A 24,162-nucleotide genomic window follows, 5' to 3' on the forward strand; every position below is an offset into this window, starting at 1 on the left:
GGGAATATAGCAGGAGGAGTTGACACCTGCTAGAAGAGCATCCTCTGTAGTGGGGTTGAGGTAGAAGATTAAAGGAACTGGCTTGGAGTCAAGTCTCTATTTACCGTTGCAGTGCCTCCCTTGAAATGGGCCCCGGGAGGCAAACGTAAGAATGTATTTTGAATTCAATTGTTCTGTATTCAAATGCCTACATATGATTCGTGGTTTCCACGTTGGGCACAGCAGATGTTAGGGAGAGAATGCTTAAGATCCTCTTATTTCCCTGATGGAGGGATGGCACCAAACCCACACTCTCAATACCTTCTTGCATCCCTTCATCTCTGCCTCTGGCAAAGTACAAACAAGAATCTTTGGTCCACAGTCCCAAAGCCCAGACTCTAACTGTGTTATCAGCAAGAAAGATAACATCTTTTAAAACTCTCTATTCTTCTCTGCTTGACTCTTTGGTTAAAAGAGAAGGAGACAACTGGAGTAGACCCTAAATTGGTCTTTTCTAGAGATCTGTGAATATCACCCCCCAGACAAGCACACCCCCTTTCCTGCAGGCCCTAACTCCAGGCAGCAGGGAGGAACACCAGTTGTCTCTGGTGATGATAGTGCTTTGTCTACAAAAGCTTTGCTTGCTTCCCAAACTACTCATAGGTGTGGAATAGCTACACACGGGCAAACCTTGAGTGAGATGACTTGGTTCAGAGGCGCTGAGTTATTTGGGGAATTTGGGCGATGTTCTCCTTCTCGGGATTTTTGCTGAGTGTCCTGGAGAGACTGACTGCCTTGGGACACTGCCAATCCCGTCCCTCCACTACTCTCGTTAATGGTAACTGAGAACACCTCTAAGGGAGTTGTTAGGAGTGGGGCAGGGAAGAGGGAGCGGGCAAGGAGAGGAAGGCCGGAGACAGCACAGGCACTGGCAACAATAGAAGGTACAGGAAGAGGCAGGAAGGTTGGTATCCAGGAGACAGAGTAGGAACAGTGAGACAGGGAGGCTTAAGGGTAGGTTAAGTGTGTCTCAGTCTCTGGGAAGAAGGGTGACAGCTGGTTGAGGAACTTGGCCACCAGGTGGCGGTGGCACCTTGGTCGCATGTTCTGAGAGCCGACCCTTGTTTACCAGAAAAGCGTTCCTGAATATTGCAGCATTTTCTATACAGAGTTTTGAAGCAAAGTAGCACCAGGTACCAAAGGCATCTTTATTTGTGCATTGTAAATACCTGATTACAATTAGGGCATTTTAGATTTATTTAAAATTGTTCTTTTATCCCTAAGGTGGAGAGTCACAGCCTCAAAGAGTGTTTGCTGTCCTGTCTTCTGCTGGAATATATTGAAACTTAGATAAGTCACTCAGGGTCAAGATGAATCTGCCCCTCAGCCCAGATATTTCCTTTCTGGGGTCAGGATTAGGTAAACTTTGGTCCAAAAGTGGCTCACAGTTGGCCACAGTCTCTGTGTAAGTTTCTGTGAGACACACTGAGGGGTTCCTAAAGCAGTTTCTGCCTTGACTGGCTTCTGTGGCAATTCCTCCAGTGCTGGGGAGGAATCACCGTGATGCAAAGGCTTTCGTTCCTCAAGGTCACAGAGCCTTCATTTAGACAAAGCTACACTCATTTTCCCCACCCTAATGTTAATTGATAATTTAAATAACCTAGACAATTAAATGAATAGATTGATTTTGAACTTAACACCTAAGACTTGGAGATAAAGGAATTACAATGCTTTTCAAAATAAAAAAAGATTTTTCGAGACTGAGCTGTTAATCATTCAGACATAGGTAGAAAAGCAATAGGCTAAAGTTTCGTAACAAGCTGCTGAAACTTAAGTTAGTCGGTTCTTTTTATAATTTTTATTTTTATATAATAATAAATAAAATAAATAAAAATATATAATTTTTACTTAAAATATAATTTTTCAGAATTATATTTATTTTAAAATAAAAATTCAAATTCGAGGAAGAAAGTTCCCCAGCTTGTCAGAATTCTAGTACTGAACGATGATGTCTTTTCTAAAGCAGAATGGACTGTGGAGATGCAAGCCGTGCGGCATCTGAGTGGTCCTGTCCACGGTTCCCAGGCCACTGTCTGTGCTCTCTGCACGGGCTCCACGTTTCCTCCTGTTTCCCGTGTTTTCCTGTTGTCCTCATCTCTCCTATTCGCTTCCATGCCGCTCTTGTTTGCTTTTCTTTCTTTTCTCTGCTGTTCCTTCTGTTTCATCTGCCTCTCCTCACCTCCGTTGCTCTTTCCCTGCTTCGAACGGTTCATATACCAACACATAAGGAGCGCTAATTAGCTTAGTTATTGAAAAGAGATTTCTGCTTCTCATTAGAAATGATTAAGTCCAGAAAATTAGAATTTACATATGACTTTCAAAAACATCAACGTAAATCACTAGTAATTTGCATGTCGCCTGGAGCCCTGCTCCTACCATGATGGTCCATGGGCATGACAGCAGGGGCCAAGGGGTGGGAGAGCCTGCCTCCCTCCTCACAGTTGCTCAGGCTCCCTGGCTGCCCAGGGGTGATGCAGGAGGGAGAGGTTTCAACAACCCTCATTTTTCTTTATTTTCTTCAATTTATTTTTTAATTTCATTTTACATTTTCTCCTCCATTCTGCCTCCCACCCCTCTTCCCGCCCCCTCTTGCCTTCCTCTCAGTTCACCTCCTATCCACTCCTCCCAATGGGTAAGGGCTCCCCTGGGAAGTCAACAAAGTCTGGCACATTAAGTTGGGGCAGAACCAAGCTCCTTCCCCCTGCATTAAGGCTGAGCATGGCATCTTACCATAGAGAACGGGCTCCAATAAGCTAGTTTATGCACCTGGGATAGATCTGGGTCCTACTGCCAGGTGCCTCACAGATAGTCCATGCTTCACCACTGCCTCCCACATCTGCAGGGTCTAGTTCAGTCCCATGGAGACTCTACAGCTGTCAGTCTAGAGTTCCTGAGTTCCCACGAATTTGGCTTAGCCGTCTCTGTAGATTTCTCCCTCATGATCTTGAGATCTTGACCTCCCTTGCTCATCTATTTCCTCCTCCCTTTCTTCCATTGGATTCCCGGAGCTTGGCCTGGTGTTTGAATGTGGATCTCTGCATCTGGTTCTGTCAGTTGCTGGATCAGTTGCTGGGTGAAGGCTCCATGATGATAATTGGGGTATTCACTAATCTGGCCTTACAGGGAAGGCCAGTTCAGGCACCCTCTCCACTATTGCTAGAAGTCTTAGCTGGGGTCATCCTTGTGGGTTCCTGGGAATTTCCTAGCACCAGGTTTCTCCCTAACCCAGGCTCTCTCTCTTTCATTACTCTCCCACTCTATCCCTCTCCCCCCTCAACCATCCTGTTCCCTCTCATCTCCCCTCCCTTCCCCTATACTGTCCCCCTCCTTTCTCCCAGTTTACCCAGGAGCTCTCATCTAATTCCCCCTCCCTGGGCCATCCATGTGTCTCTCTTAGGGTCTTCCTTATTACTATCGTCTCTGAAGCAGTGGATTGTAGTCTGGTTATCTTTTGCTTTAATCTAATATCCACTTAGGAGTGAGTACATACCGTGTTTGTATTTCTGGGTCCGGGTTACCTCACTCAGGATGTTTTTTTTTTTTTTCTAGTTCCATCCATTTGCATGAAAATTTCAAGATGCCATTGTTCTCCCCCCACCTCTGTGTAGTACTCCATTGTGTAAATATACCACATTTTCTTTATCCATTCTTCAGTTGAGGGGCATCTAGATTGTTTTCAGTTTCTGGCTATTATGAATAACGCTGCTATGAACATAGTTGAGCAAGTGTCCTTGTGGTATGAGTGTGCATCCTTTCAACAGCCCTGATTCTTAAGGTTCTCTCTGTCATGGTTTCTCAACCAGGCCGACTTGCTGCTCCTGTCAAGTAGTGAGCCACATGGGCTCTGCTATGTTGAAACAGCTGAGCTCGATGGGTGAGTACTAGATCAGAGCAGCCGCTTGGCTGCCGCGTAACCTGAGCGTCTTCAGAAGAAAGACAAATCTTATTCTTTATTTTCTTGTGAAACAGAAAAGTCTAAATTGTAAAGTCCCTTGTTAATTATTTACTTGGCAGTCATTTTGAAACAGTTTTTCTCTTGAATTTATTTGGGAAACACCGACCTTTCCCTTTAGCACAAACACTATGCTAAACATGCGAACATGAGTGAGCTTGCCCTTGGACTATTCAGCAAGGTTCCTTTTTGGGGTTTTGTTTGTTTTAATTTAATTTTCTAAGGAAGTGAGAGGGTGGGAATCAAGGTTCCTGAGAAGAAAGACTGAGATGGCTTTGAAAGGCCAGCGACACACGGAGAGAAGAGAGATGAATATAACGCAGTTTTGACGCTGGCTTCGAGAGTCCAGCTACAGAGCACTTAGCGGTCAGTTTCAGAGGTTTCCATTGTCCGGCTTACACCATTGGCTGCTCACTTTGTATAGGATAGGAACCATCTCTCGGTATGTGTGCGACTCAGGTGTTACGGAATCCTGATGGAGGTCTTGTATGAGACCTACTGCAGAACTTGAAGCCAAGGGCCAGACAGCCAGATAGCTTGCTCAAGCTGATAAAGAGTGGTCGTGGGACTCGACCAGACGGCAGGAGGCACACTGTGTTAGCCAGTGCCTGTCAGGTTGTTGCAATGTTGAGATACCAGAGCAGTTCAGCCTGGGTAACTGAAGCCATTCATGTACCAAGGGAGAATGAGCCTCCAATCAACTGTCCACTCCTTCTCAAGAATCTAGAAAACAGCAAAATAAACCCCAAGTCAAAAGTAACCCCCCACCCAAAAAAAAAAAACTCATACGAAACAGGACAAAATGAAACAACGGGACCGGATTGGTTCTCTGAAAATATCAGTTCATCCACAAACCTCAAGAAAGGCTGACAAAGAGCAAGGAAAGATGGGACAGCCTAGCAATATCATTAACAAGTGGAAAACGGACAAAGCCTCCTGAAAATGGCAACTGGACTATGAAGACATACTACAAACAGCTGTATACACGTCCATTTGACAACTTAAAGGAAGTGACCAGTCCTCAAAAGCACAGACTATGCACTCACTATGGAATGGAAAACTCGACTAGCCTTATAACTCATAAGGAAATTGAATTCAAATGTAAGGAATAAAACTATAAGAAATTTAGGCAAAAACGTAGGAGAAAGACTTTGAGATCTGGGCTAGTTCAAAGAATTATTTGATTCGATATAAGAAGAGTTACGGAGAGTGGAGACTTAGCTCAGTGCTAGAGCACTCCCCTAAGAAGCACAAGGCCCTGGGCTGGTTTCTTCAGGGGGTGAGTGGGTGGAGATAGAGAGCAACACACACACACACACACACACACACACACACACACACACACACACACACGAGAGAAAGAGAGAGAGAGAGAGAGAGAGAGAGAGAGAGAGAGAGAGAGAGAGAGAGAGAGAAAGAGAGAGGGAGAAGGGGGGCGTCTCCTGAATTACCTTGAATATATACAAATGCTTTAAGACTAAAAATGTAAGCAACATTAGTTAGAAAATAGGCAAATGGCATTGGTAGACACTTAGGCAAAGCGTCTACCCAAGCACACGAAAAGGTACTCAACATCTTTAGGGACGTAAAAGTTAATGCCACAATGCTGTTACACAGGTCCCATAGGAATGCCTAACGCCAGGACCGTGACAGCTCCACAGCTGGCAAGGGTTTGCAGAAGCACAATCCCTCTCCTGTTACTGGAGGGCGTGTAAACTGCGATGCTCATTTTGGAAAAATAATTTGTCAGTTTCTTAAAAGTGAAACATAAAATTACCGCATAACGCAGCAAGTTCAAACTGAACTTTTATTCAGAGGAATAAAGACTTACGTTTACATAAACTCTATAGTGAATACTTAGGGCACACCAGGAAGGAGACAACGTGGATCTCTTTCAAGTGAATGGCTGAGTAAACTGGGGTGCGGTGGTCTACTACTCAGTAACACAAATTAACAACTTATTAATAGATACAGTGACGGGGCTGATTCTTCAGAGAAAGTTGCCAAGCAAAACCAGCTAGTCCTAAAGGTCACATGGCTTCCTGGGAAACAGATCAGTGTTTGCTGAAGAGGGAGTGAGGGAAGAATTCCAGGGAAGCTGGTGTGTCACCTCCTTTCACACCAGACAGGAGTGATGGCCATATGGTCCCCGCTGGCCACTAGCAACAGAGTCTGCTGTCTGTCTACTAGATAGGCGGTCCTGTTGAGGAGAGCAGTTCGCTAGGATCTGCCCAGGGTGTTGGCCATGCCATCCAACACCCAAGAGTTTTCCCCATTAAAATTTCAGCTACTCTAGAAGTAGCCGTGACTGTCTTTTGCAAACAAAGCTCCACAGACAGCAGATACTGTTGGCCTCCCTTTGGCAACAGTATTCCTAGTTACAGTGTGTTTCATAGCTCATATAGGATATGTGAGTAGGTTCAGACGAGGCCGTTTTTCTTCTGTGTTCTTTTGAACACAAATGCAAAGCAAATCTCTGTGTTGTTACGCAGGTGTGCTATGGGTGGAAAGCCAGCTCCAGAATCCTAGACACACACCTGCTATGATGATGTGATGTGGGGTATGTGTATGTGTGTGAGTGACATTCAAAGCCAGGCTCTGTGGAACCTGTCATTTACATTTTGTGTGCTGGCCCCTACACAGTTGTTTTAGTAAGAAGTTGTTGGATTGTTCTGTGTAAAGGTGTATTATTTGTATTTTAATAAATAAATCTTGCCCAAAGAACAGAGACAAAACTAAAGTCACAGCCGGGCAATGGTGGTGCAAGCCTTTAATCCCAGCACTCGGGAGGCAGAGGCAGGCGGATCTCTGTGAGTTCGAGACCAGCCTGGTCTACAGAGCTAGTGCCAGCACAGGCTCCAAAGCCACAAAAACCAAAAAACAAACAAACAAACAAAAAAACTAAAGTCACTAGAGGTCAGGGAATGATGGCACATACCTTTAATTCCAGGATTTTGGAGATAGAGGCAGATCTATGATGATCTCTGTGAATTCAAGACTACCCCGGGCTACACAAGATCAATACAGAAACAAATGTAGGGTTTTGTGGCCTGCACCATTAATCCCAGTACTAGGGAGCCATGCCTTTAAACCCAGCACTAGAAGGAATATAAAACGGGAAGAGAGAGAAGCTTAGCTGCTTAGTCTGTGGTCACCTAGCCTTGGTAGAGGTAAGACTTCTCTGGTAGCTTGACTGCCTTGTTTTTCTGGTTTTCAGGTTGAACCCCAGTTTCTGTCCCTGGGTTTTTATTATTCGTGCTACAGTTAATGTCCAAAGATTCATGTCACGTCTTTTATTTAACAGGGAAACAAATCTAAAAGTCCGTCAAGCGCTGCCTGTCACCTCAGAACTGGGAGCAGATATTAGCAGCCTTGCAAAGTTTGATGGTAAGTGCTTTAAATGCACAAAATAGCTACAAGCCAGAAGGAAGTGAAGAACAAATTATCTGAGATTCCATTTTCATTTCTCTTTCTCCTCCTCCTCCTTCTCCTTCTTCCTTATTAGTGGGAGGACATAAATTCTGCGGTATGAATGGCTGTCACTCCATGCGCTCATGCTAAAGGCAAGCATGGCTTTGTAAGTCACCACCTAGTTCATTCTCGTGTCTTCTTTTGTGGATCTCATGCCCTTCTGCCCACGGTGCCCTTCTTTTGCCGGCCCTCTGCTTCCTGGAACAGACTTCCTTGGTGCAGACTTGCTGAGGGTGAACAGGTTGGCATTTTAGTTCCAGCTCTAGGTCTGGCTTTTCATCCAATGGTTCTGTAACAAAACCAGGGCACAGATGATGACTCATGAAGATAGGTCTCCTGCCGCCCAGCCTTCTCTAGTTTGCATAATGGCATACCGTTTAGAAACCCATAGACGTTCAACGAGAATCTCCAAGTTACAGTCAGCCGTCAGGTGCCTTAAATTTTTGACCATGTTCTCAGCATCATCTTCATCATTGCCCTCGCTGTCATCGTCATCATCATCATTTCATTCAACCCAGACCCGCTTCCTCAGCAGGTCCTTGCTTCTCCATGTTTCTGCCTGTATCTTGTGCTAACATTATTTTCTTAAGAACCATGGAAGGCCTCTAGAGACCAGCCACCCTAGATAGCTGCATGTTATGGTTCCAAGACCACAAAGGAATTCCTTTAAAAGTAAAGAGAAAGAGACTCTAATTGTAGCGTTTTCTCATCACGCTAGGGAGTCTGAGGCTTTCCTGTCACCCCTCAGTTGTCTTTAACATTCCTCACTTGCAAGTTTGGTTTTGGAGATCACTATTCGCTCATAGGTTGCTTTGATTTATTGAAGAGTCTTACGAACTTAAGTCTACTCTTCCGAAATGTTTTCTTTGGAGTTTACTGAGAAATAATGAAGATAAAGGGTCTTGGCAATGTCCCTTGAGTTAAAGGCCAGGCAAGTTTATAATACGAATCCTCTCCAACACACATTTCAGAATATATATGGTTTGTGCTTGGCATCTGCTTGTAAATTCTGCCTGGATTATGTTAATATTTTAATCTCTCTTAAATGACTGTTGCTATAATAAATGTTTATAGAAAAATATTCTTCCAAATTAAGGTTTAATTTAGAGGAGTAGCCAGGAAACTTTGAATAGCCCAAGAAATATTTTGATTAGATTAAAACAAATTACAAATTTTCTAACCAAGTAATTTTTTTCAATGAATTGTTACTGTTATGTGAATCCAAGAAAAGTAAATTGTATTCACGAATCAAAATACTTCTTAAAATACTTGTGTTTGACTATTTATGGAGCCCTAGGAGGGCTAAATATAATCTGCCATTATTCACTTCTTCCCTGGCAAAGCTGCACCTTTCTATGTCTGCCAGTCTACAGTGAGGCATAAATCTAAGAGCTTTAGTTTTCTTAACCACCAGAAAGCACAAAATGGTTGTTTGAACTATGTCCTTCCACTTCATAGATTTTGGTGCAGGTAGCCTAGACTACAATGCCATTGCAAGCACCCCTGAGATCTCAGTGGTGTGAACACAGTAAAAGTCATTTCCTGCCCATGTCCATTCTGATGTGGGCGGGGCAGATGAGTCCATTTTGTAGCCATGGAACTTGGACAAAGGGTAAAGGTGAGGTATGGGAGACACTGTGTGTTTTATCTACATTTTTGTCTTATATTTCATGAGCCCAGGTGCTATTATAAGGAATATTAGGCCGTAACAAATGTGGCTATTTGTTGAGGGGTGCCTGACGTGTGGCTATTTGTTGAGGGGTGCCTTATGTGACCACCTTGACTACCATTCCTGCCACATCTAGCCCTGGCATCTTAGGATTTTCCCAGAAGGCATTTCCTCCAGGTGAGAGACCACACCTCTACAGCCCTGTGGGGCTTCAATCTCCAGTGTTGCAGGACCCACATGGAGCTCCTGTCTCCTCAGGTCAGAGGCCATACCCCCTCTCTCCATTGGCATCCTAACCCTGCTATCTCAGGATTTGTGCAGGGTTCCTGCCAACTACTCAGGTCAGAGACCAGATCACTGTTGTCTCTTGTCCCCTAACCCTACTATCTTCAGGCCTAGCCCCTCCACCCAGGCACCCCTTCTCTGCTAATTCAAGCAAATGCCTGCTGATGAAGTCAGAAGTCACAGTGTAACTTAGCCTAGCTAGGATCACCTCAGTTACCTCACATTCAAATCAGGACCGAGTAACCCCAATTGAACTTAAAACCTCAACTAACTGATCTAGAACCAGCCAAACCCAGTAACAGCAGAGATTCAAACATCTGCTCAACGTAGGTGCATCTGAAACCCATGCCAAAGTGTACAGGTAGTGAAAGGTATGTAAGCCAATATAAAAACCCAAGATTAGAATGGGGAGATTGCTCAATGGGCAGAGTGCTTGCTGCACAAACACTGCTGGGGGTTAGAGCCCTAGAACTGACATAAAATCTAGATGGGAGTGGTGGGCCCACTGTAATCCCAGCATGCGAGAGGCCAAGACAAGGCATTCTGGGAGCAAGTTGGCTAAAATGGTGAGCTCTGGGTTCAGCAAGGGCCTCTGCCTCAACAGTATACAAGTTGGAGCAATCTCCGACCTTCATATTCATACATAAACACGCATCTGCACACATATGAGCACACCTACACACACACACACAGAGTCCCAGATAGAAGCTGTTTAGACAAAACTCCAGAAAAATAATTGAAAAAAATATGTTCTAAGAATTCATAAAGGGCATGGATTAAACTCTTGTAGGAATTTAAAGAAAACTGTTATAAAGTACTGAATGAATTCCAAAAGCATACACACAAATACGTGCTGAATTTAGGAAGTCAGCTCAGGATATGAGATAAAATTCAAGGAAGAAATAGAATTTCTGGAAAAGAAAAACAAAATGAAATTAAGCAGGAAATGAAGGATTCTACAAGAGAAAGAGAGAGTTAGGGAAAGTCTTGCTAGGGTATCTGGAGGGCAGAGAAACAGCAGGCCTGAAGGACAGAATTGGATTATCCAAATAGAGAGAATGGATTCTTAGCCAGGGAGCACCCAGAAGTCTTCCAAACGACACAGACCATTGCCGTCACTCTTGGTTGCCAACCAGAATGAGACAGTAAAACCCTCGTGCTGAAGGCACCTTATAGATTTGTTTATAGAACATAGAAAAATGCTGCAAGTGAGCAGGAAGCTTCCTCCCTCTGACTCATGTTCCTAGTGCGAGAAGGTGCTGGAAAGTGTTGTGTAGAATCTTGGGGGAGAAAAATCATCAGTGATCTTACCCAGCTGTAGATTATGTGTGCAACAACACTTACCTGCCAAGAAACACGTGTCAGCTGGTATGAGGGTATTCTGGGATTACCAATCACTTTTTGGCTGATTTGAGATCTGCTCCATATGAAGGAATTCACAGTGGATGCTGTAAACCCGGCTAAAAGTTCGGGAGGTCACTGACTCTGGAGTGCACCTGACGCTGAAGCCTTAGTAAGTTGGACATGCAGTTAATCTGCCTTGTGGATATTTGCTTAAGTCCATAGACTCCTGCTACCCCCAGCTTCTTCTTGCAGCAGGTGACTGCCAAAACTGGCACTCAGCTCACCAAAGTGCTGAGGATAAGTGACTATCCTCAGCCCCAAACAGGGCACCTGTGTCCCCACCTTCAAGTCCCAGCAGCACTGCAGAAGAGAAGGTGGAGGGACTGGGAGAGTCAGAGACTGGGGAGCCGTGCTGGGAAACACTTCCTTCTGGAAATGACCTGGCGTTGCAAACACGAATAGACTCCCTGCACAAGACCCACAGGCACGCAGAAAAGGAAAACAGCAGTGTGGATGGGGCTAACCAGAAAGAGGGGTCAGGAGGAGCAGAGGAATGGGAGAAGGCAATGGGGTGTGAGTATAATCATGGTTCCTTGCATACAGGTGTACAATGGCCAAAAGTCAAACATGAATATAAAAGAGAAACCAATAAATATCAGGGCTTCTCCTGGTGACCAGAAAGACTTCCCCATATATTATGGAAATCAAAACCAAACGTTCCATCCTTTAGCTTCCATTAAGGATGTTACCTACTTTTGATAATGTTCTGACTAGTTTCTGGGGAAACAGACAAGACTCATATATGAGGCGGGTTCTTGCTTATATATGCATATGTACACAATACACATATACATGCATGCATATACACATACATATATGTACACACACATATATACATGCATACACACATACATACATAAAGCATACATGCACACATGCATATACATACATACATACAGGGGCAGCTTTCAGTAAATGAATATGTTTATTTAAAAAGTTCCCATAAAAAAAATAATTTTTCCATCTCAAATATCAGAAAACACTATAGGTAGTCAAACTTTATAAGAAAGAAATAAATAACTTGGCCTAATATTATAATAAATACAAAAATAAATTGAGTTTGACGAAGCTTCTCATGTTAAGTCTTATGGGAATCAAACAACATTTATAGATAAACACCTGGAAACCTTTGTCAATCACACATTTGTAAGCTAGATATTGTTACACATTGGGGAAATTCCCTCATACACATGTGTTTAAATGTGTTCAAAAACCATTTGTATATTGTTACTGACTGGACTGTGGTCTGTATTTTGCAACCAGTGACATGTTTACATATTTTGTGTGACTGTTAATACCCATCTGAACCAGAGAAGGCGTTGACTCTTTAGTTAGGAACCTTTGTGCACTTTGTGGTCATTTCCTAAGGAATAGTGTGTGTGTAATTAAAGAAAATGGTTTCTCTTCTTGTGAAAATAAGTAAGTAAATAAATAAATGGGCTCAATTAGCACCTTGTTACTTTGCAGAATTTACCAGATAACTCTTCCACTCAAATGGATGACAGCACAGTGTAACACAGCACACCTGATACATGGGATTCCATTCAAAGACATGAAGGAAGAATCATTTCTCTTCGACTGGTGACACTAACATGGCCTTTGTGGCATTAATATTGGGGTGCTGATGGCTCAGTATTGAGAGGGTTGTGCTGGGGCTTGGCTTCCAAAAACTCAAGTAGAATCACTTGGCTTTAGAAATTATGAAGATGACATCTTTTTGCTTTCTAAGGAGAGAAACTGTCATCTCAGTAGCCAGCACAGCAGTAGTTGGGCAACTGCCTAAACATCGAGAAGTTCTTGACTGGTGAAATTCTTGACCAGCAGTAATGGTGCCTCATCCAAAGCACAGCCCGTCCTATGGAAGAGTCACAGCGTGAACAATGAAGAAATATCACTAATAACGTGCAAAAAAGAAGTAAAGCTAGTTAGTTTTGGAAAAATCATGGGATATTGTATTCTAAAAAATTCATTGTTAACTTATTTTCTCTTTGAGTAAATAATCTGAGAAACTCACCAAATTAGTAGTTGACCAATGACCCAGCAGGCTGAATTTAGAATTTAAAATGCTAAAGAAAGTTCAAAATGAGAACTTGTAGATTTTGCTCAGTGTAAGTATTTCTCTATCAGTATAAAATGTACAAACTTCTAAGTGCTTTCTTGTCTTTTCTCTCCAGAGGGGGAAATGAGATTGCCTACCTTGACTATGCTTATACTTAGTCATTGAGATGATTTACCCCCAAGCTGTATCCTTTCCAACGAGGTGATCATGTGAGAAATGATCCTATTTTCCCCAAATGGTTTCCTCATCCTTTCCAACCATTTGTCATCTCCTCCTCTAGTAGAAACAGAGGGAAGAAAGCAAGGTCCCAAGAGAGCCTCTCTTGATTCTTACACTGTGGGAAATAGTTTTGCCTATTTCTGATGTGCCTGCTTTCATCATTCTCTCTGGCTTCTATTACAGTTAGGTCAGATGAAGATATTTGGTACTCAAGTTTGCAATTTCACGATCCCTCTCAAAACATACCTACCTTTTCACTTTTCATAGATTTGCTGTAATACCTATGTCATCTCTCAACCTCTTTCCTTTTGAAAGAAAATTATGTGCTTGAGTGTTTTACCTGCGTGTATATAGGAGTACCATGCATGTACCTGGTGCCCTTGGATGCAGAAGAAGCCATTTAATACCCTGAGACTGGAGTTAGAGCTGCCGTGAGAGTGCGGGGAATGAACATGGGTCCTCTGCAAGAGCGGCAAGTGCTCTTAGCCACTGATTTATTGGTCCAGCCCCACAATCCCTCTTGAAACCATTTCCCCCAACTATGTTTCCAACAAATATTTTTAGGATTTTTCTTTTAAAAATGATTTATTTTAGTTTTTCCTCTTTAAAAAAAGTTTATTGATTTTTATTGAGCTCTACATTTTTTTTTCTGCTCCTCTCTCTACCTCTCCCCTCCTCTTCAACCCTCTTCCAAGATCTCATGCTCCCAATTTACTCAGAAGATCTTGTCCTTTTCTACTTCCTATGTAGATTATATCTATGTATGTCTCTCTTAAGGTCCTCATTGTTGTCTAGGTTCTCTGGGATTGGAATTTGTAGGCTGGTTTTCTTTGGGCTTTATGTTTAAAAACCACTTATGACTGAGTGCATGTGATATCGAATTTTATTTTGCAGACAACGTGGGAGCACATAGGGATGAGTGTAGTGTTTCCCACAAAGGAAGCTGGTAGTCCCTTTGGAAAGTGTGAGAGAGAAGTGGGAATATTCATGCTTTAAAAAGCCAGTGGAACTAAGAAAGGGGAACCAGCATTTTTATCAGTTAAAAAATAGTTTGGCTTTGTTCCCAATGTTTTGCTGTGATGGGACCCTTGGAACCCTGGGACCGCACCCTTAGGAAGCTGTGCTGGGGTCGGCCTCCAGGAGCTCATACAGAACCTGGTCCTATGGTCCCTGGCAGAAAGGCCCCCTCAACAAGAGGCCAAATATGGGCACATCTTCTTGCTGAGCATAGTGAGCCAAAACGTCCAAGGTTAAATTTACATCCTTATCAACCTTTGTTTATGACGACGAAAATGATAAAATAAACTGCTTTTTTTATTGTTATTGACAAGGAACTATGCATCATGCTGTTTTTGCCCAAATCACATTTTTTTTTTGAATAGTGGCCCTATTTGAAGTTTGGGAAATTGAGTCTTAGGTGAAGAAATCGGAGCGAATTTTGAGGGTTCTATTAGCCTGTTATTGTGCAGATTTTGCTGGTGAGAGACCCACTCAATTCAAAGTTATGTGAAACTCAGAAATGAAAATTATTATTCAAGGAAAAGATGATCACAAAAATCTGATAGCTTTTAAAAAGCCCTGGGTTCGGAATGTAGTTTTCTAAAGAACCCGAGCCAGTTGAAACTTGTTTTAATTACATTTTAATAAACAAAGAAGCTATCATGAGAGCTAACTACAATTTAGATACTTGGTCTAAGAACCAACCTGCACAAGGTTGTTGTCTCAGTGAAACCTAGGCTGCCAGGCTGCCATTTAGCACTGGCTCTCTGGGAAGGCCCAAGAATGACCAAATAAAGGTTTTTTTTTTTTTTTTTTTCTAATTAGGAAGTGGTAAGGAGAGGTTAGAGAAAGGTTTCATTTTGATTTTGAAATCTGGCTGCTCAGTCCATCAGGTTACTTGATTCCCAGCTGCAACTGCATCTATTGTTTGAACAGGAACAGCATTCCAGGAAGGGACGAAGCCCTTGCAAGAAATCTCTTCAGCATCACAAGGTGGCTTAGACAGACGATGGGACCCCTCTCTCCACTATGCTTTCGATCTTAAGTCTTAGGTGAAGATGCCCAGCTCAGTGTTGCTGTGTGGTGGTGGCACTTTAAGACATATGGCCTAGAGGGAGGATCAAGTCATTAGCGGTGTGCCCTTGAAGGGACTGGAGAAGAGAATCGCTTTCACACACTCCTACTGTCCTCGGCCATCACAGACTGAAAATATCGGCACCAACCGATTTTGGCCAGAAATCTCCAAACCTGTGAGCCAAAGAGCCAAACCACATTTTATTTATTTATTTGGTATCGAGTTTTCATACTGACCAAGATGGCACTGTATAGAACTCCTGGTGTAGCTGGTCTCTCCTTACCCAGGGTGGAACATTACCCTCTGCCTTTATTTTTCCAAACTGCTTTTTTGGCTTCTGGTTTAAAAATGTACTTGTTGCTTCTAAGACAGTAAACTTGTAAGATGCCAATCTTACTTCTGACTCTGACCTGGGCCCAGGTGTTTCTGCCACATCCTCCCTTTTTATCCTTCTCTTGTCTCTTTTCCTTTTTCCTTCCTTCCTTTCCCCAGCGTTCACTCTGTTTCCCTATGTCTTTCTACTCATTACTTCTGAAAACGAAGCACATTTTTCTGTCATGTAGATGTACATGAATCTGATAGTTACGTCTTGTGAAGTGTCCATAAAAATCAATTCTGTTTTCCCTTTCTATCTAGAAAGCTCTCACCCTGAGTGTGCATGTTCTGCTTCAAATAATGGAATGAGTCGATTTTTTTTGATTTGGAAGGAGCAGGCCCTTATTTACTTGGAACTAAAAATAAACCAAAACAAATCAAAATACCAAAAAGCTAGGACCGTTTTCTGGCTAATTAGAGCAATCTATGAGCTGCCTTTGAGTCAAATCAAGACACGAGTCCTAGGCACCTGGAAGGAATCTCAGCACACAGGGCAAGGAAAGCTCAGGTTTCTTTGGGGTGTGCTATACAGGACCCCAAATCCTTACTATGAATATAGAAAATTGACTAACTTTAGTCATGAAACCAAAATTGTGGCATCTTAACTCATGTGGCAGTTTACAGTAAGCAAGAAGAGAAATGTGGAGTTTATCATTTTATAGTTGTAAACAGTCATTTTAATAAACTCTAAGAATAAAAATAGGTACTTTAAAAATATTTTTTGTTTTCTTTCTTCATTTTACTTATTTATTTTTAAAACAGTCTTTTCCCCATTTCACATACCAATCCCAGTTCCCACCCCTTCCCCTCCTCCCATTCCCTCCAGTTTCTCTCCCACCTTACTCCCACATCCACTTCTCAGAGAAGGTAAGGCTTCCCACTGGGAGTCAACAGAGTCTGGTGCATCACTTTGAGGCATGACCTAGTCCCTAGATCCTGTATCTAGGCTTAGCAAGGTATCCCTCCATAGAGAATGGGCTCCAAAAAGTCAGCTCATGCATTAGGTCTCACTGCCAGTGACCCCACAGACTGCCCAAGCCACACAACTGTCCCCCACATTCAGAGGGCCTGGTTTGGTAGTATTCAGGTTCCCCCACTGTCATTCTGGAGTCAGTGAGTTCCCACTAGCTCAGGGTTTCTGTGGGTGTCCCCATCATGGTCTTGACCCCTTGCTCATGTTAAGGGAAAAACATCCCTTGGCTCTCGTGGGCTCTGTTCTTGTTGGTCAGTGTAGACAGTCCTGCTTTAAAATGCTTGATGGGTTTCCATCTTCTCTTGTTGCAGTTTATTTTCTCCCAGCACACATCCTGCATGTGCAACAGCATGCTGTCAAGAAGGGAAGGACAGCGCACTGCACACCTGCAGTCGGGTGGTGGCGTGATGCTAGGGGCTCCTGGAGCGAGTTTGCAGAGAGTCTAAAGAGACTTGCTTCCTTTCCAGGGACGGTCGTCTGTGAGGCACCTAACAACAAGTTAGACAAGTTCTCTGGAGTCCTTTCTTGGAAGGACAGCAAGCACACTCTCAGCAACCAGAAGATAATCCTGAGAGGCTGCGTCCTGAGGAACACCAGCTGGTGCTTTGGAATGGTGCTTTTTGCAGGTACAGTGAATAAACCAGGGCCATCTCTGCGCCATCCCTTCCTGGAGTCACTTCAGTGTAGTGCATAGTTCTCTATGGATGTGGATGTTCACAGAGATCTTTTTATTTTTTTTTTAACTTCTTTTTTATTGGTTTTATTGAGCTCTTCATTTTTCTCTGCTCCCCTCCCTGCCTCTCCTCTCCCCTTCAACTCTTTCCCATGGTCCCCATGCTCCCAATTTACTCAAGAGATCTTGTCTTTTTCTACTTCCCATGTAGATTAGACCCATGTATGTCTCTCTTAGGGTTCTCATTGTTGTCTAGGTTCTCACAGAGTTCTTATTGAGTGCCAAGTGCTGATTCTGAGTTCACCCCAGAGTGTGGTACCCTAGAAGAGACAGCAGTGCTCTGAGTATAGTTCATGTGGTTCCAGCGTGTAGGAACCACTGATAACTTGAATTCATTCTTAAAGATGCTGAAGCCTTCAGTATGTGGTGGTATCTACACTCCTACTGCTCAGTTTCTTTCTCTTTAGCCCCATCATATGCGTCTTCTGTTAGTCTATGCAATAACTTGCCCTTAAAACCAAAGAGTGATAGGAAAGAAGGCACTTCCTCACTCTGCCGCTCACATTGGTTGTCATTGGAGAAGGTCAGGAGGCTCTTTTGAGAAAACATTCTTTTTTTTATTTATTTATTAAAGATTTCTGACTCTTCCCTGCCACCACCTCCCATTTCCCTCCCCCTCCCCCAATCAAGTCCCCCTCCGTCATTAGCCCAAAGAGCAATCAAGTTTCCCTGCCCTGTGGGAAGTCCAAGGACCACCCACTTCCATCCAGGTCTAGTAAGGTGAGCATCCAAACTGCCTAGGCTCCCACAAAGCCAGTTCATGCAGTAGGATCAAAAACCCATTGCCATTGTTCTTGAGTTCTCAGTAGTCCTCATTGTCCACTATGTTCAGTGAGTCCGGTTTTATCCCAGGCTTTTTCAGATCCAGGCCAGCTGGCCTTGGTGAGTTCCCGATAGAACATCCCCATTGTCTCAGTGTGTGGGTGCACCCCTCGCGGTCCTGAGTTCCTTGCTCGTGTTCTCTCTCCTTCTGCTCCTGATTTGGACCTGAGATTTCTGTGGGTGCTCCTATGTGGGTCTCTGTCTCCTTTCATCGCCTGATGAAGGTTAATATTCAGGAGGATGCCTATATGTTTTTCTTTGGGTTCTCCTTATTTAGCTTCTCTAGGATCACTAATTATAGTGAGAAAACATTCTTGTCACCAGGGCAGATGGGTCTGAAGGCTGTGCTTGATGGGACTAGGATGGATGGATGGTAAAAGGTGCCATTGTCTTCTTCCTTTTTGTTTGTTCCTCTCATGCAATAAATCTGTACCTTAGTCTCCCCTCCTACTCCTTGCAGCTCCCCCTCCTCCAAATCCACTGCTCTTCCATTTCCCTTCAGAAAAGAGCAGGCCTCCTAGGAACATCACATGGCCTAAGATGCAATAAGACTAAGCACAAACCCTCACATCAAGGGTAGACCAGGCAACCCAGTAGGAGTAAAAGGGCCCTAAGAGCAGGTTAAAGAGTTAGAGACAACCCCAATCCCACGGTCAGAAGTCCCATAAGCACCGCAAGCTAAACAAACACAGCGTGTGTGTAGAGGAAACAATGCAGACCCGTGCAGGCTCTGCAATTGATGCTTCACTCCTTTGAGCCCCCATGAGCCTAACTCTGTGGGCTGTGTTCTCCCAGTGCCCTTGTTCCTTCTGGCTCCTACAATCCTTCCTCTCTCTCTCTTCTGTAAGGTTCTCTGATCTCAACCTAAAGTTTGTTTAGGTTTCTGCATCTGCTCCTATCAGCTGTCAGAGGAAGCCTCTCTGGTGACGCCTGGGCTAGGCACCGACCCATGAGTAGAGCAGAATATCATTAGGAATCATTTCATTGATTTTTCTCCCCACCAGCTGTGTTTAGTTCTGCCCTAGGTCTCTGGACCATCTAACTTCTGGTTCTGGGACATAAGGCAGTGTTCAGCATGGGCTCCCTCGCTTAACATGGTCCTCAAGTTAGACCCTCCCACAAGTTCTGAGCCACCCCAGCACATTTTGCAGGAAAGACAGGTAGGTTGTGGGTCATAGGTTTTGGGCCTGGATTGATGTCTCACTTCCACCACTGGGAGCCTAGCCAGGTTACAGAAGATGGCTGGTTCAGGCTCTGTATCCTCTATTACTAAGGGTCCTCATTAGGGTCACCCTCAGTTCCAGGAAGTTTTCACTGCTCTAGGTTTTCACATCACCCTTAAGTGCCCACCTCTTCCCCATACTCTCTTCTCCCATACCCTCCCTCCAGATCGAATTCCTCCTCTTCCCATCCCCAACCACCCTCATTCCATCCACAAAATCTATTCTATTTCCACATTCTAAGGAGATCTATGTGTCCCACCAGAACCCTTCTTGTTACTTAGCCTCTCTGGGTCTGTGGGTTTTTAGCATGATTATCCTTTATTTAACAGCGAAATATCCACTTACAAGCGAGTACATGTCATATTTCTCTTTCTGGGTTTGGGGCATCTCACTCAGGCTGATTTTCTTCTAGTTAGTGCCTTGCCAGAAAGTTTCATGTCATTTTTTAAACAGCTGAGTAATGCGCCCTTGTGTAAATGTCACATCCTCTTTAGCCACTCTTCAGTTGAGGGACACTAGGCTGTTTCCAGTTTTTGGCTATTATAAATAAAGTCTCCGAGAACATAGCAGAGCAAGTGTCCTTGTGGTAGGATGGGGGTCTTATGTTTATCCGCTGTTTTTGCCTTTTTTATGTCTGAGAGTCTGAGGTAGCATTCTCCTTCTCAGGAACAATAGCACAAGTCGGCAAAGCCACCCAAATTGGACTCATAGCTTCATTTTCTAGCCCTTGATTAAAAAAAAATCCTACTTATTGTGACACCAAATTAAGATGTGTTTTGTTTCTGCTGATTGTATGTGTAATTGAAATTGGATTATTTTTCTTAACTGAGTTTCCTTAGCAACAACAAATGCTTATTAAAGACTCAATGCATTCCAGAGCTAGAAAAAAATGCTTCTAAATCCCCTCAGCTGTGTGCGTGGGTGCTGCTTTTGCTCCCAGGGCAATGCCATGTGTAAAGACCCAGCAAATCTCTAGAAATGAAGTAGAATCAAGCTTTTGTCTGAGGCTGAATGTAGTTTCATCAGATTTTTTTCTTATTAATGAGGTTAAGTAAGCCTATGGTTATTTATGTCATATTTCCATCTTTCTTGCAGAGAAAAAAAGCCAACTTTACCCATATATTTCTTTTACTTTAAGCTTAAAAGCATGGAGATTTCAGAGCAGTCTCCCCATCTGAAGGTCTCCCGGTAAACATTCTCTTGATTTGATGTCTGTTATCACTGAAGTGGAGATGCCTCGTCCTAGAGATGGGCTGTCATTCAAAAGTTTGTTACATCTGTATGATCTTGTTCAAAATGACTAGTTCAAGGCTCTAGTTCAACTGAGTCATATTGCTTGTCCTAGGACAACTGTTGAGAGTCAGTCTTGAGAGCTGTTGAGGGGCCAAGGTTTTCATAAAAATGTCTCTGTAAGAAAACCCTCTTATATGAATGGAAGGAGTTGAGTTGAACAGAAGTCCACAGACTAGGGATCAGCCAGGTCAGGCAGCGAATCCTTTCTCTAAGACTTCCTGGGCTCCTCCCTGTGTGGATCACAGGATAATATTAGCACACTAGAATACCTTGCTGAGGTACAATGCATGTTGTGTATGGAAAGGATACTTGTTGATATCTTTTCCATGCCTGCTTCTCAATTCTTTTACCAACAATTCAGAACACACTAATATCTCTATGGGCAGGGCTGGGAAAATGGAACTACTCTCTGTATTTTGGTGGAGGAGAAAAGGAGCTCTCTGTTCTTTTGTGATGACTCCCAAATGTTCACTTTTAGATGGCGTTTGTCAGGTAGATGTTTGTAAAGCAGGCAATGTTTGCATTGACTTTAGTTAAGAGAGACCTTAATCAGAATACTGGCAAGCAGAGAAAGTCAGGATTGTTCTTGTCCACATCAGATAGGTACCCCAAGTCCCTAAGTCTTGACTTAGGAAACAAGTCGCAGGCGGTACTTAGATCTTGTGAAAATAGAATCCAAAATGAACTATCAACTCTTCTTTTTATATTTAAATCCCACATATACATCCTGTTTAGGAGGTGCAAAGATGGGCTTCAGAGGGATGGTTTACTTTACAAACTTATCATTCATAAGGTTAATACACATGGACATCTGGTCGTGCTTCCCTGCTGGTGGCTGTCCTCAGGAGGGGAGCAAAGCTTGTTTCTGAGAGAAGGGGCCATACTCACTTAAGGAGTCTGCAGGCCCAGTGCCATCCTGGTGTATATAAAGTCCCTGCTGTGCTCGCCGCCACTCATCTTCCCGTAGGGGTCTTATCTCTTCATTTTCCAACCTTCTCTTGCCTTACAGGCTCGTCTCTGTGGTTGGTATTCACAGATTCCCTTAATTTTTTTTTGTATTGGTGAGTCTTGGAAAAAATCAAAAGGAGGAAAATGCTTAAACTCTAGGTATTTATTCACCAAATCTACATCCCTATGTAGTTAGTTCAGATTGGTTGGATCCTTTAACATAAGATTACTCTTGTTAAGGCTGAAAACCTAGAGCTCCTACCTTTAGGATTCAATAAATAATACACCTTCCCCTTAGGGCCAATAATAATACACCATCGCTTTGTCTTAGGTGAAGAAACAGTTTGATTGTTACTAAGCTCTCTTGCCATATTAGTCAACATACCCCTACCCATACTTTATGGAATTTCTACATAAACTTTTCTATAATTATTCTTATTTGGTGATTCCTGTTAGGATCCTGAATGAGGTACAGTATTAAATATACATTGATTTATTGTCTCATGTAGTTTACAAATAATAATTTAGAGCAAGAGCTTTCAAGTTAGATATGTCAAGATTCAAGTTCTGTCTCTGAGCTTATAGGATAAGAAGTCTCAGGAAAGTTAAATTCTTGACTTGCAAGAACTTATTTGTCACCTTATAAGCATTAGGGGACTCTGCCTTCTCCAGGGATGAACCCCTGACAGGTTATTCAATCCCTACTGCTCTGTCTTAAACACATGTACATAGGAGCAACTCTAGTGGACTCAACAAATTATATATATAACACGTATGTGATATATATATATAAAACACGTATGTGATATATATATATATGTGTGTGTGTGTGTGTAAATAAGGATGAAGAGGCAATGAATGTGAGAGAAAGTAGCAAGAGACTTAGGAAGAGTTGTGGGGGAGGAGAAGTAGAAATGATGTAAATACAATATGCTTACAGGAAATTATCAAAATAAAATAAAAGTACATTTGCACATTACCTAAAATATAAGAAATATTAAATTTATGGGAAATTTAATTATTTAATGAATGCCAAGTACATGCTAGACACTCTATATTGCCTAAGGTAATGATTGATTGACTAGGGGTTAAATGTAGGAAAAAACCAAATGTATTCCCTTTACTCATATGGTTGCCAGTCCTGTAGGATAGAAATGATATGACATTGTCAATATGCTACTCCCACATAATTATGATGGTGATTATATCATCTCAAACAGAGATGAGTGCTGATTAGAAGAACATGCATCACAGTAGTAGAATTATAAAGGAAGAATGTGATTAGATCTTGACTTTAGGTAAAACTTTCCTGAGCTGAGATTTATAGACAAACAAAAATGAAGGGTCAGGAAAGTGGAAGAAAGTAGGGAATATAAGGAAGGCAAAGAGCTAACTGCCTTAAAGGCAAGCCGTGGGTCAAGGTGCTGTGGTGTGAGTGAGGTCAGAAACCTTCAGTGTTCTGACAGGGAGCAGAAAACACAGGAGATGCTCATGGGGATGTGACTGGAGGTGGGGGAACAGCTGGGCTGTGCAGACCTTGTGGTTTATGTGTAAAAGTTTGGTCCTTATCCCAAGAGTGTTTAAGAAGCAGAATATATTAAATATTTTAAATAAGTATATGGGAAGGATGGAATCTTGCCTATAGTATGGATAGTGTTTGTAAATGGACAGTAGGTCCTGAAATGAGTGCACAATTGGGGTTTGAGATGCAGGGAAATAATGGTCAGCATTCAGGGCATTCATGGAGCCCAGTAACAAGACTTTTGCAGTTAGGAGATGATGATATTTAGACCAAGATAGGGACTATGGGACTAGAGAAGAGGAATGTCAGAAACTTCTTAGAAAGTTGAATTAAGAAGCTTTATTGACCAGATTGAGGATGAGTCATGTTATCAACTATGATTCTGTATTTTATTGTTGCTATTGTTTTATTCTATGTTTAAGGAATCATTTCAATTTTCCTCTATTTGTTAAGATTAGCTTTGGGTTCTGATGATTATTTTAGAGATTAGTCCATGGGTTCTGCACTGTTGAGATGGAGTATTCTGCAGATATCTGTTAAGTCCATTTGATCTATGATGCCATTTAACTCAGGTGTTCCTCTGTTTATTTTTGGTTGTTAGCCTAACTTTTAATGACTGAGCCATCTCTTCAGTCTTATTTATATTTTGTCAGGATGGCCTGTCAGTTGGTAAGAGTGGAAAATTAAGCTCACCCTCTACTATTTGGTTGAACTTAATCTGCGACTCTATATCTAGTGCTTTTTGTTTAACAAAATTGGGTGTTCTGTGTTCAGGACATGTATGTCAAAATCATAGTATCCTCTTTATGGGTTTTCTCCTTAATCAATATGAAATTACTTTATCTTTTCTCACTAGTTTGGATTTGAAGTTTATTTTGTTAGACATTGGAACAGTAACACCTGGTTGTTTTATGGATTTCTGTTGGCTGGAATATATTTCCCATCTTTTAGCCCTAAAGTAGTTTATGCCTTTTGTGATAGGCTTCTTTCTGAAAGGTAGAAAATAGAAGATTCCTGCTTTTTGAGCCAGTCTACTAGTCTGTGCCCTTTGATTGGGGGGATTTATAACACTCAGAGTTTTTATTGAAAGGTATGTATTGA

The 24,162-nt window shown here is 42.6% G+C and overlaps 1 protein-coding gene across 1 annotated transcript in view; it reads left to right on the forward strand.

Annotated features, from left to right (window-relative positions):
* The window catches only part of Atp8b4 (ATPase phospholipid transporting 8B4 (putative)), a 168,797-nt gene that overhangs the window by 60,370 nt on the left and 84,265 nt on the right, over window positions 1-24,162 (forward strand). Inside the window, exons 9-11 of the mRNA XM_050134452.1 lie at window positions 3,843-3,913; window positions 7,296-7,378; window positions 16,988-17,146. Of these exons, the coding sequence (XP_049990409.1) occupies window positions 3,843-3,913; window positions 7,296-7,378; window positions 16,988-17,146 (313 nt within the window). The remainder of the gene's footprint in view (window positions 1-3,842; window positions 3,914-7,295; window positions 7,379-16,987; window positions 17,147-24,162) is intronic.

This window comes from Alexandromys fortis, unplaced genomic scaffold, assembly GCF_014885135.2.
Source record: "Alexandromys fortis isolate MF-2015 unplaced genomic scaffold, M_Fortis_MF-2015_v1.1 scaffold_6, whole genome shotgun sequence".
Taxonomy (NCBI): Eukaryota; Metazoa; Chordata; class Mammalia; order Rodentia; family Cricetidae; genus Alexandromys; species Alexandromys fortis.